This window comes from Delphinapterus leucas, chromosome 8 (assembly GCF_059928025.1).
Source record: "Delphinapterus leucas isolate spDelLeu-1000000601 "Yukka" chromosome 8, BTC_Dleu_Yukka2, whole genome shotgun sequence".
Lineage (NCBI taxonomy): Eukaryota > Metazoa > Chordata > Mammalia > Artiodactyla > Monodontidae > Delphinapterus > Delphinapterus leucas.
In genome coordinates, this window is record NC_143136.1 from 60,134,621 (window position 1) to 60,146,630 (window position 12,010).

Consider the following 12,010-nt stretch of genomic DNA (forward strand, 5'->3'; position numbering starts at 1 on the left):
ACCATGAGAAAATGATCAGACAAACCTTGAATTTGGGAGAAACTGACCTGGCCTTTTTAACAAGTCAGTGTCATAGAGAAAGAGAGACAGAGAGAGAGGGCGGGGGCGGGGGTGGGGGGGAGAGACTGACTTAGACATAACAATCAAATGTTAACACATGGTTCTTTATTTAAGTCTGGTTTGAAATAAAACAGATATAAAAATACTTATGGAGTAAATGTATTTATTTCTGGATATTTATGGGGAAATTTGAACTGTGGACTGGATATAGATGACATTAGTATATTATCTTTAGTTTTGTAGGTGAAATAATGATATTATGGGTATGTAGCAGGATATTCTGATTTTTTGGAGAAATATGCTAATATATAGGATGAAATGTCGTGATGCCTGTTGTTTACATTAAAGTGGTTCAGCAAAATCAGATGAAGCAAATATGGCTATATGTTAACAACTGCTGAACTAGGTGAGAGTGTATAAGTCGTTCATTGTATTATCCTTTTTGATTTTCCAAACGTCTGAAAATTTCTTAAATAAATTGTTTTTTTGGCCATGCCACACAGCATGCGGGATCTTAGTTCCCTGACCAGGGATCGAACCCATGCCCCCTGCAGTGGAAGCAGAGTCTTAACCACTGGACAGCCAGGGTTTTTTAAAGTTAAAAAGTTATTTTAAAGTTAAAATAAGTTTTAAAAAATGTTCACAGGTAGCAACTTCTCAGGCACTTTCTTCGCAGCACTGAGGCCTCCTAATTAAAATAAATTTTTAAATATTGCCACAAACCATCCTCCACCAGCAACTTGAATAAGTCATCACAGACAAAAGCAGTTATAATGACATACATCACAACTGGAGTCATTTTTGTTCTTAAACCAGTCTTCCGAATTTTCTTTTTGGAAAAGACTTTTCAGCTCACCTTTTAAATGAAAAGATCCAAAAAGCGGCTTATTTGCCTCAAGTTTGGTCCCTTTTAATTGACAGAAAACCTCTCCGCACACACCTCATGCAAACCTACTTTAGCTCTGCCTTCCTAAAACTCGCTTTTGTCTCTGAACTTTACAGAGCAGTTGGAGCTCTTTAATATTTTCTAAGAGGAACATTTCAAACAAGTAACCCTGCAATTTATTCACTACTGCCAAGAATAAAAGTAACAGGTTTCACCACCAAGGCCTTCCAAGGCTTTGCAGGACTTTCAAGGCAAAGCATCACTCATTCACCTACAGGTTTGCTCCTTTAACGCATCCGTCATTTGTTTGGCTCTGGAGGAAACTATGTGATTACACAAAATTCTTTTTAGATCACGTTTAAAATCTTAGCCACACTGGGACAAGTGGCGAAGCCTGCCAGCTCGATGGGTTAACGCTTGGACGTACTGAGCCAAGGACAAAGATAAGGAACAGCCACAGGTAAAAATCAAAGCTTGAAGAACTGAAAAGGAATGAGCGTAAAGGACGCAAGGGCCTTTCTAAGCACTCCATTTACCGTGAATGCGTGTAAGATGATTTCTTCCCTGTCCTTCTTGTAAATGAGCGTGGTACCCTAAAGGGCACTGGTAAGCAGCGGGAAATGCACAAGCCGCCAGGACCAGCTGCCTCCATCCACTGCTGTGCTATCCGTGCATTTTGAAGTTGGCAAGTAACCAGCCATCTTTACGTCCCTCGTTTCCCATACCTTATTACAGGGCACATCATTTTTTAAAGCATTTAAATGAAGCAGATGTTAACCCCATTCATTCCACTTTCCCAGGGAACATGTCAATGATGATTTTGAAAATGCCAAAGAAAATGTCAAAGTATTTTGTTCCCTGGTTAAGAACACATCTGTGGAATAGGAGGGGGGAAATACATAAAAACACTCTATACATAAAACGCTCTATGGTCATTCAAGAAATAATTATAATGTATGTCAAACCACAGAAAATTGAGCAAGCACTACATTAAAAAAAAAAAAAAAAAGGAAAGACATCTTGTGTCAAAATGGCTTTTTCATTCACTCATTTCAAAAACAAGTTTTGAAAATTAAATTCCATCCACCGGCTCAGAACAGAGCACATTAAGGCTTGACTCTAATGCCATTATCCATGTGGTAGCTCTCTTTCTTTTCTGCAACCACGTTAATTGACAAAGCAGCCTTGGGGCTCACCTCCCATAGTGCCTTGAAGTCCTTCTGCTCGATGCGGAGAAGTTCACTGCTTTCCCTCGTAACAATTGTCGCATGGCGGGGAGTGTTGTCCAGAATGGACTCTCCAAAGGCTGTCCCAATCCCCAGAGTGCAGATGGTCACTGCATCCTGAGAATCCAAAAAACTGGTCATTAGAAAAGCAAACATTTTGCCAGTGGATGAGTTGTCTTTTCTTTGAAGTATATAGTTGACCCTCGAACCGCGGGGGAGTTAGGGGTGCCAACCCCCAGCCCTGCACACACACAGTAGAAAAGCTGAGTATATCGTGGTTCCTACCCATCAGCAGATTCAACCAGCCACAGATCACGTCGTACCGTAGTATTTACTATTGAAAAAACTCCGCCATGAGTGAACCCGCACAGTCCAAACCCGTCCTGTTCAAGGGTCAACTAATTTCTATACAATATAACAGTCAATTCACTTGCACAGTTCAACAAGTTTTGACAAATATATACACCGTGTAATCACCACCCAAGGCAAGACAACATTTCCATCACCCCTGAAAGTTCCCTCATGCCCCTTTCCAGTCAGGACCCTGCTTTCAGAGGCAACTGACGCTCTGATTTCTATCACCGTAAAGGAATTTTGCCAGTTTTAGGACTTCATGTAAAAGGAATCAGACAATATGCCCTCTTCGGTGTCTGGCTTCTTTTGCTTAACGTCACGTCTGTAAGATTCATCCATGTTGTTGCGTGAATCAGTAGTTTTTTCCTTTCACTGACGAATAGTTTTCCATTGCAAGGGTATGCCCCAATGTGCTTATCCATTCTCCTATTCGTGGACATTTGGGTTGTTTCTGGTTTGGGGATATTATGAATAAGGCTGCTAGCAATCTTGTGCACGTCTTTCTGTGGACATGGTTATCTTTTTCTATGACTACTCGCTCTTAGAAAACGGGGGAAATCGTTTGAAGATGAACTCAGCTTTTTTAGTGAGAGAGTACAGTTAACGATATTTAAATAAGAAACCGGAACGGGGATACTGTTACGTCAGTCTGTCTTAAAGAGATGAGGAAACTGAGGGTCAGAATGGTGGATTCACGAGGCCCGAGTTCACACAGATAGTAAGTAACACAGCCAGGTTCCAATTGTGACTGACTACAGATTCCCAGCTTCTTGTATCACGCTGCCCCCCTCAGCCACGATAGAGTAAAAGCAGCACCCAGTGAAGTGCTGTGTGGCCAGCTGATAAAATGTCCTGAATCAATGATTTAAAAGTGTAAGGTGTACTAAAAAAGTAATTTCCTTTCTGCATGCAACATGGGCGAATATACTTGGATTTAATTCTAACTAGTTTCAAGTAATTCAGTCACTCAAGATCACCTGGACATTAATTTTGCAAAAGGTACTATCAACTAAGGGAGATACACAAGGGTAATCCTGAGTTAGAAAGTACAGTTTTCCTTTCATGCACCTAATACACGATAATAGGCAAATGTTATTAAGATCAGGTTAGTGACTTTGTAATCGCATTACTAAGACAAATGCCCATAAGAACCCAGTTCCCTGAACCATAGCAAGTTGCTTCTGCACAGATGTTACCATTTAAAATTGTGTTCAGGAAAATAAAATCAATAATATCTCAGAAGAGAATGAAAGATCAGGGGGAAACATAAAAATGGCCTGTTAATAAATTTTCCAGAAAGGCAGCTGTTAACAAACTCAGTCAGAAAAATACTCCCAGGGCTGAAATATCAATACCCAGCATGTCAGATACTTCTGAGTAATTTTCAGGTTCTAGTAAAAGCACAAGATGGATTATGATAAATCACAGACTTTCACAAATTCTTTAGACTACGGGTTCGCTTAAAGATCCACTAGCCTACTTCATTTTTTTTTTTTTTAATCATCTGGACCCTTCAGAAAGAATCTTCTTAGCCTAATTTATACTTTCCAGTGTAAATTTCTATTTTAAAACCTGACAGGGATGAACCATACGTATTACTACTGCCACTATCCATGTAGCTCAATTATCTACGATTAGCTACAAAGTATAATGCACAAGAACTATGCAGATCTGTTTTTCGTGAGCTTGCTGTAGACTTTTACGGAATAAGTTGTCTTCTCCATCTCTCATCTCCTATCCCCGACACCTGTCACCATGTGTCACCAAAAGGTATACAAAGACACAGCCTGTGAAAGTCAGTCGCATGAGCCCATCTTCTTGCTAGTGAGCAGCTCTTGTAAGGATGACAAAAGACTGAAATTATTCTTGGATTTCCCCTAGAGAGTTTAACATGACACCTGCCTGCTCACACGTAACAACATGTAGTCATGCTAGTGCTGCCAAGTGCCCTCCTCAGTGTAGCTACGTGCGTCAGGACCTCTGTACAGAGGGGCACCAGCCCCCGTCATTCCATCCAGCACCTGGGCTCACTCCCAGTATCCTGCGCTCTCCCACCAGAGCTGAGTGTGGGATCCGACCTGTCTTCTTCTCCTCCTTCAGACCCCATCCTCTCAAACGTAAGGACAGGGAATCACAAATACAAGATATGGTTTTGAAAGTAGGACTGTAAAACCTCACCTGAAAGAAGCATTACTTGCAACTTCAAACTTGACTTTCAGCAGACTCGGTATTTTTAGGACAAATTTACTTAGAAATCTGAATGGATTTGGGAAGTGTGGATTGGGCAACTGGGATAATTGGGCACAGGGAAGAAGAAAGTCCTAAGTAGAACATCTTCACCCTGAAGATGAATCACTCCCTTTATAGTCCCTAGGGGCGAGGCCTTGTTTGCATTTGAATTCCAGGCGGGGACTTGCAATGTGCAGTAGAAGATAATTACCAAATAAAGACACTGACATTCAAATGTTCTCTCAGGTGGCAGAACCAATATGGTTGCTCAGTATGTATCAATAAGTTGAAAGGCAGGATAAATGTGAGCCCCAGGAATGTGAGTCAGAGTAGCCGACGCACTCTTATTTTAGTGCACACTCCCAGTTCACCAGATCCCTGCGGGTCAGAGTTCCAAGCCTGAAACCCTGTGGAGATGCTTAAATGCATGCCTTTGCCTGCAGCTGCAAGCGCCCATCTCTGCAGGGAACACCACTATTCCTTTGAACTCACACGTCCTCTAGAGATCTGCTCATGCCTCGATACTTACTAGACAGGGACTATTCAGACATTTATTTTCTGCTCAATTGCAGACTAATGTTCAGAAAGGTTACCTGAAAGGAAATATTTACAGTGAGGAAGACTGAAGAAAGCAATCGGCAAGGACTGTGAAACATCAACAGTGAAGGAATGGCCCATTTTACATTAACATGGCAATTTATTTGGGGGGACTTTCAGATATGAAATGACGATCTAAAAATCTGAGTGTCTTCAAGTATGAAGCTGGGTTTAGCAGATGCTGCTGGAGCCCTGCCAGATTCCCCCACCCCTTTCTCCCACCCTCGAAGGCAATTGTAGGTTTCTGGACAGTTCCCACATATATGCTCAGCTTCCCCTTTCATCTGCATTGCTCCACTTGAGGGCAGCGTGCTGGGCAATTAATGCCTGTAAGGTGTATCTTCCAAAGAGGCATGAGAGGAGCAAGATAAATACGCCGGCTTCCTACCCTACCCAGTTTCTTAGAGGGTCCCCCGGAAGGAGTGAGCCCAGGTGCCCGTAGCTGAACTCCTTACCTACACATTTTTATAGGCATTCCTCATTCCTCCTGTCAACTTCCCACTCCCTTACGACACCTCCTGGGGTTTCCTCCATAAAAACCACTTGCAGCCAAATCCTTGTCTCCAGGTTAGCTTCTGGGGAAACAGGAGACTGGGTTAGCTAAATGTGGCCCTGAGTCCCAAGTTACGCTGAGACCTCTGGGGAGGTATTGGGCCTAACCAGTATTCCCAGAGAGATCCTACAATAGCAACAGAGACCAGCTTATCACTGACTGCTTTGCATCAGACACATTCTAAGTGCAATAGCCCTTGGGTGACACCTGGGAAGACTTCATTGTGTTAGTAAAGCATCCTGGGTCTCCAAGGCCAATTCTACTACATAACTAGCAGTGATGGGCTCTCAAAAAAAGAATTACCTATGACACATTACTGATACGATACCTGGTTTCTTCCTGCAATCGGATCCAGCTCTCTCTCATCTGTGAGTCCACTTGATCACTCCTCCTACCTTCTGAAAACTTAATTACCCAGTCACCCTTAATAGCATTCATCCTGTGCATTAGTATTCACGTGGATCTCCACATGTGTGAGCGGAGCACTATATACCATGCGCTGGGCCAGGCGTCTTGACTATGATGTCTCATTAATTCTTCACAACAGTTAAAGGAGGTAATGTATTTAAGTGCTTTGCACCATGCCTGACTCAAGAGAAATGCTTAATAAAGATATTCTTACTGGTGGTACTATTAAAGCAATCCTGCAACACTGGGATTATTGTTATTTTATAGGTTGAGGAAAATCAGGCTCAAAGATATTCAGTAATTTGTGAAGTGTGGCTAACAGGTAGAAGAGTTGAGGCTAGAAACTAGTCAATCTAATTACTTCCCATATACTTCCTAACTTATTATATGAAATTTAAGAACCTCTAAGGTTCAGTAGGAAAACTGATTAATTATTAATTTAATCCATACAGGTTCTTTTCTCAATCAGCCAATTCACAGATTGAGTACCTAATAATTCCAAATCACCAGGAAAATACCACACATTTGGCACTGCTCCCCCGCCAACCCTCTAATCCCAACATTGGGGCCCACTTGACCCTCACCTAGAGGATCAAATCCATTCCAGGCTGGGGCTCTGACCCCCTTACTCAGGAGAAATGCAAGCAACCAAAGCCAGAAACTAAGAATCGCATCTGCATTTTTGCTTTGCCCACTCTGATCCTGTGCCCTGTTCTACTAACGGAGCTCCTACATCAGTTGGAGAAACTGGGTTTCTATCTTTCTGCGTCTCTGTCCCGATAACCTGCCGGTACCCTAATTCTTCTCAAAGTGGTAGACTGCCTCTTTGTGACAGCACTCCCCAGGCCCTGGCTCCTCTCTGGTACCCTTCTAATACCGGGCCTCGTCGTCAGCCTGGCCACCCATCCCCATCACGGAGCCTGCTTCCTGCCCCCCTGCCCATCACCAGGCCCCACCCATCATGTTAGACCTGCCTCAGCCCTTCATCTGCTCACCTGGGGGCTGTGCTGCTTCCACCTCCTGCGTCCTCCCCCACCTCCTGCCCAGGAGCACCTGCACATGCCCTCTAGAAGGTGCCCACCTCCACCGTGGGCAGCCCCCAGCTTACAGGTTCTCCTCCTGCCCAGGTGGGCACCAACTGAAGTCAGGAGCAATATCTTGGTATGGTATGTGTTTCAGCAGAATAGGTGGGGTCTCGTTACTTCTGCTCCTGAAAGTTGGTGTTAGGTAAGTTAACAAAGGTGTCAACAATCTGGCCCTGCTGGACGGCAGGGAGCGTCAAGCAAAGCACACACACCTGGAGGCACCAGAGTCGCCACACTCCACACCGAGCGGGAAGTGCCCTGGAGGCAGCATAGGGAGAAGAGGATGTGCCTTGCAGACCTAGATTGAAAGCTCATTTCTGCCAATTACTAATCCTGGGCTTTGGGTAGAATGCTCCCAGGAGCCTCAGTATCCTCACTTACGAAATGGGCACAATCTTTCTCGTTCGATTATTAGCAGAATTCAGTATACGTGATAGATAGTCCAATACGGTTCCTGGCACACAGGTGCTCCATCAAAAATGGAAAATATTATTTCTGACTTAACCTATACATGTATATAAATATGGTTATCTACATGTCTAAAAAGTAAAGTGTATTTTTCTACTATTTAAGTAACAGAGAATCTCTTATTCATTTTGCGTTCATCTCCAATTAATGATGGCTTTTTCAACACTTAAATTCCAAGTTTCTCTGTCCCCCAGTCCGGATGTCAAGTGATTTGAATGATCTGCAAAACACTTCAGCTCTCTGGGGGAGCGTGTATTCAAAGGAACCCTTCTGAAGAGTCCTGCTGTAAATCAAAGAATCCTTCTGCACTGCAACTAATCACCCCTTAATTTATCTGCTTTGAATGTCTGGATTACAGTATACTGGGTTTCCTTAAAGTAGGCATTCTCATAGGAGGCATTTTATTTGTTAGTTTCGTTATGAACATTACTACAGTATGGACATGGGAATGGTGTTAAGAAAGTCCACGGTTATGTGTCACTGATATCCAAGCTAATAAACATGGACCTTGCACATGAGGTCTACGAGCAGCAGCTGAAATCTAATTTACACAAGTTAGACATTCTGATGAAATTTAAAACAATACATTAGAAGAATTCTGTGTTAAGTACATCAATTTTTTGACTGCCCTGTAACTTTGAGGAGTATCCTATTTATTTATTTATTTATTTATTTATTTATTTATTGCAGTACGCGGGCCTCTCACTGCTGTGGCCTCTCCCGTTGTGGAGCACAGGCTCCGGACGCGCAGGCTCAGCGGCCATGGCTCACGGGCCCAGCCGCTCCGCGGCATGTGGGATCTTCCCGGACCGGGGCACGAACCTGTGTCCCCTGCATCGGCAGGCGGACTCTCAACCACTGCACCACCAGGGAAGCCCAGAGGGGTATCTTATTTTTAATCATGCATATTTAACTCACTTCCTTATTAGTAGCTCAAGAAGTTAATTGTCTCACCGCATATTTATTGTTTTGGATACATGTTGGGTTAACATCAAGGAACAAACTGGTCCTTTAAGTGTGTACACCCTGAAACAAATTTTTACAAAGCAAGTATTTTTACAATTTGTATTTTAGGCCTATAGGCAACACTTGCCATTAAGTCTGGTAGTGCCTGGGTTTATTTCATAAGCTGGAATTTAGTCCTGGAATTTACAAAGTGCTCCAAGTCCTTTTAGAAAATAGAAGTTTAATGGAACCTAATCTCTGAATTTGTCAAGACATTAGGGCGTATGTGCAGCCTTAAGGATTTACTACCAAGCAGGAAGGCAAAATACTAAGACAAATGTGTTTTTCTTCCTAACAAACAGCAAAGACAAGCTCTATTACTTTGAGAGCACTTCCCTGGAATCGGTGTTAGACAGAGCACAACAAGATCAGGCAAGCTGGCTGCTGGAAGGTTCAGTGAGAATGGACTCGCATTAGCATCTGATAACTAAATCCGGGAGGCCAGCCCCGTTTCAGCAGAGAGCCAGTCTGTACTACACTGTGGCCCTGTCTTGCCTCCGCCCAAACCCAGAATTACATGCAACAAAACTAAATACAGTACTCGGATGCCCCAGGCAGGATGCTAAACAAACTCTGATCAGATCCTAACAAAGAGTGTGACCTAAGCATAGACAAGTAGTAAGAGATTACAACCAACCACTCTAGACTTGGCACCTTTCAGGTTTTATTGGCTTGATAAATGGGTTCAGAAAATGTTTCCAAATGACAGCAAGGTCTGAAAATAATGGGGTGAAATGAGAATGAACCAAAGAATCAGACAGACAAAAACAAAGACGGGGAAAGATAAAGCAACATGACAGAGAAACATGCCTATCCTCCAAATTTTACAAACAAATATGCAACGCTTAAAAACATCTTTGTTGTATAGACAGAGGGTTTTCAAAAAAAAAAGCACATTTTACTTTGGGGAGAGAACCAGTAAGAGACCATTTTCCAAAAATTTGGCTAAAAATCGCCAGACAACTTTATAGAGACTGATGAAAAGATGAATAAAGTGATGACCAAGGCCAAGCTCAGCCCCATTCTCTGATCCCATGAAATGGCTGAACGGCATTGTTAAACTTGCCATTTCGAATACCAAGTGCATTCCCTGCTTTTTCTATTCTAGCACTGCCCTCTTGTGGTGAAATGACAACATTGCAACCAACAGCATTCCACTTTAGGCAACCAACTTTTCTTTCCAAGTAGTAATAAAAAAGCACGGAAGCCCCGCTCCTTGCCAAGCTTCGTACTAAATGCTTTATATACATTAACTAATGTAAGGCAGGAACTAGTATCTCTAACTTACACGTGCTCTAACTTGCTCACAGTCACTCAGCAATTAAGTGGCTCTGAGGATTTCGAAAGAGGTCTGATTGCATTGTGCACTGCATTAAGTAAATAGTAACACTTTAAATAAGCGTCTGTTATAGAAATATAAAAGTTTTAATGAATTAATAAAGCATCCCATTCCCTATTTTGCAGTATGAACTTCTATTTGCTCTGCAACCATCAGAAATTCTTCTTTCATATGACTGGGGAACTGTTATACTTTTTTGGTGTAAAGATTAGTTTAAAACTTTATTTTTAGGATTTAAATAGTTACCATGCCAAAGAGGCTCCTCACTTATAAAATCTGCAGAGAAAAGAAGGACCCTGTCTCGCTGGCCCCTCCCCTCCCCCCCCCACACAGCTGGGTATTGTCTGAGATAGTGCGGTTTTTTAAACTATTTATTGTTTTTAAGCTTCATATTTGTTTTATAACTTGTTCCAATGCTCACTCCTAACCTGAAATCCACTTAAACATGAAAGAGTCCACCCATAGTATTGCTATTATTCATTCCAGTGGGAATGTAAAATCCCTGGCTTTTAGCCCGTTAAGTTAAATAGGCACCGGAGACAGGCAGCTTCCTGAGCACTCGAGTTCAGCTGTGGGCATCTGAAAGCCTGCGCGTCCTGCTTCGGCTTAGGTAAGAAACCGAGGGTGGGGACAGGTCTCGCTGGGAACTGGAGGATATATCCCCAGCAGAATCTGTGCTACACGAGCACGTGAGCCAGGCTGGGACACTCGGGGATAGTGAGGCGGTCCGTGGGCAGGGCCCCTTGCTGGGCATTCTCAGTTTCAGGGAGTAAGACAACGCACGGCCAGGCAGGAAAACGGCTGGGCAGCTGGGAGAGGGGCCTCTGACAGCCGCACAGGGACACAGGGGCAGGAGCACTTCCCAAGTAGGTTTTGTTTTACGGAGTAGTGGGATCAATATAAATTACAGGAAGACATTTCCAAGGACAGTCTCTAATAAAAGTTCGCCGTAATAACAGGAATGGAATAATCCATGTACTGCCCAGAGTTTTTAGCACACCCATGGTTTCAAGGCTGTAACGCAAGAAACGAAAGCACCGTGGCACCAGCTCCTCGGGGAAGGTCTCGGGCAGGTACGGCCCACGTCCCTCTCCTCATCCGGAGGCTTTTGCCTCTCCCCTACCCCGGTCCGCGCTCGAGGCCTTGGACTGGGGAGACTCAGGTGAAGAGAAGGCGGGGAAGCAGAGCGCAGGCCTAACTGCGTGAGGGGCAGAGAAGCTGGTCCCAGCCAGCGCGCGGCAGGCTCCTGTACCCCAGGGTGCCGGTCCCGAGCCGGGAGCGGACACAGGGAGGGGCAGCATCAGTGCGCCAGGTCGTGCCTCCCCGGCTGGCACACGTTGTGCTTCTAAACTGACTGGTTGGGCTGACCCCAAACAAGACCAGGAGGCGAGCCATCTGGCTGCCCGCAGCCCCATGGCTTTTCCCCTCCGCCCTCCCCTGCCAGGAAAGGGCCTGAAGATTATATTACTACTTACCGGCGTGTTTCTGTTTTCCTCCTTCTCCCAAATGCGGAATCAAGGGCTTTCTTTGTTATAACGTTGGGCATCGGCGTGACCCCAGGGGATGAAGAAGGCGCCACACACCCCCGCGGCCACCATGCGTGCGTACCGGCAGCGCCCGGGAGCAAGCGCCCTTTGTACCCGTAGCCTCCTCCCCAGGCAGATGGTCCCACGTGTGGCTAACCTCAGCGTGGCTCGGGCAGAGCACTGGATTGGGTAAGGCAGTCAGGTGACTTCCAGCTCTATGGGCTACCACTGTGTCCTCCTGAGTGGGCAACTCATTCACCTGTGACCTAAGCAA

The 12,010-nt window shown here is 44.3% G+C and overlaps 1 protein-coding gene across 1 annotated transcript in view; it reads right to left on the bottom strand.

The window, feature by feature from the left end:
- Positions 1-248: 248 nt before the first annotated feature.
- LOC149748569 (rap guanine nucleotide exchange factor 4-like) overlaps positions 249-12,010 on the bottom strand; it is a 77,771-nt gene continuing 66,009 nt past the window's right edge. The window contains exon 4 of the mRNA XM_089916661.1: positions 249-2,289. Within this exon, the coding sequence (XP_089772787.1) occupies positions 2,053-2,289 (237 nt within the window). The 3' untranslated portion in view covers positions 249-2,052. The remainder of the gene's footprint in view (positions 2,290-12,010) is intronic.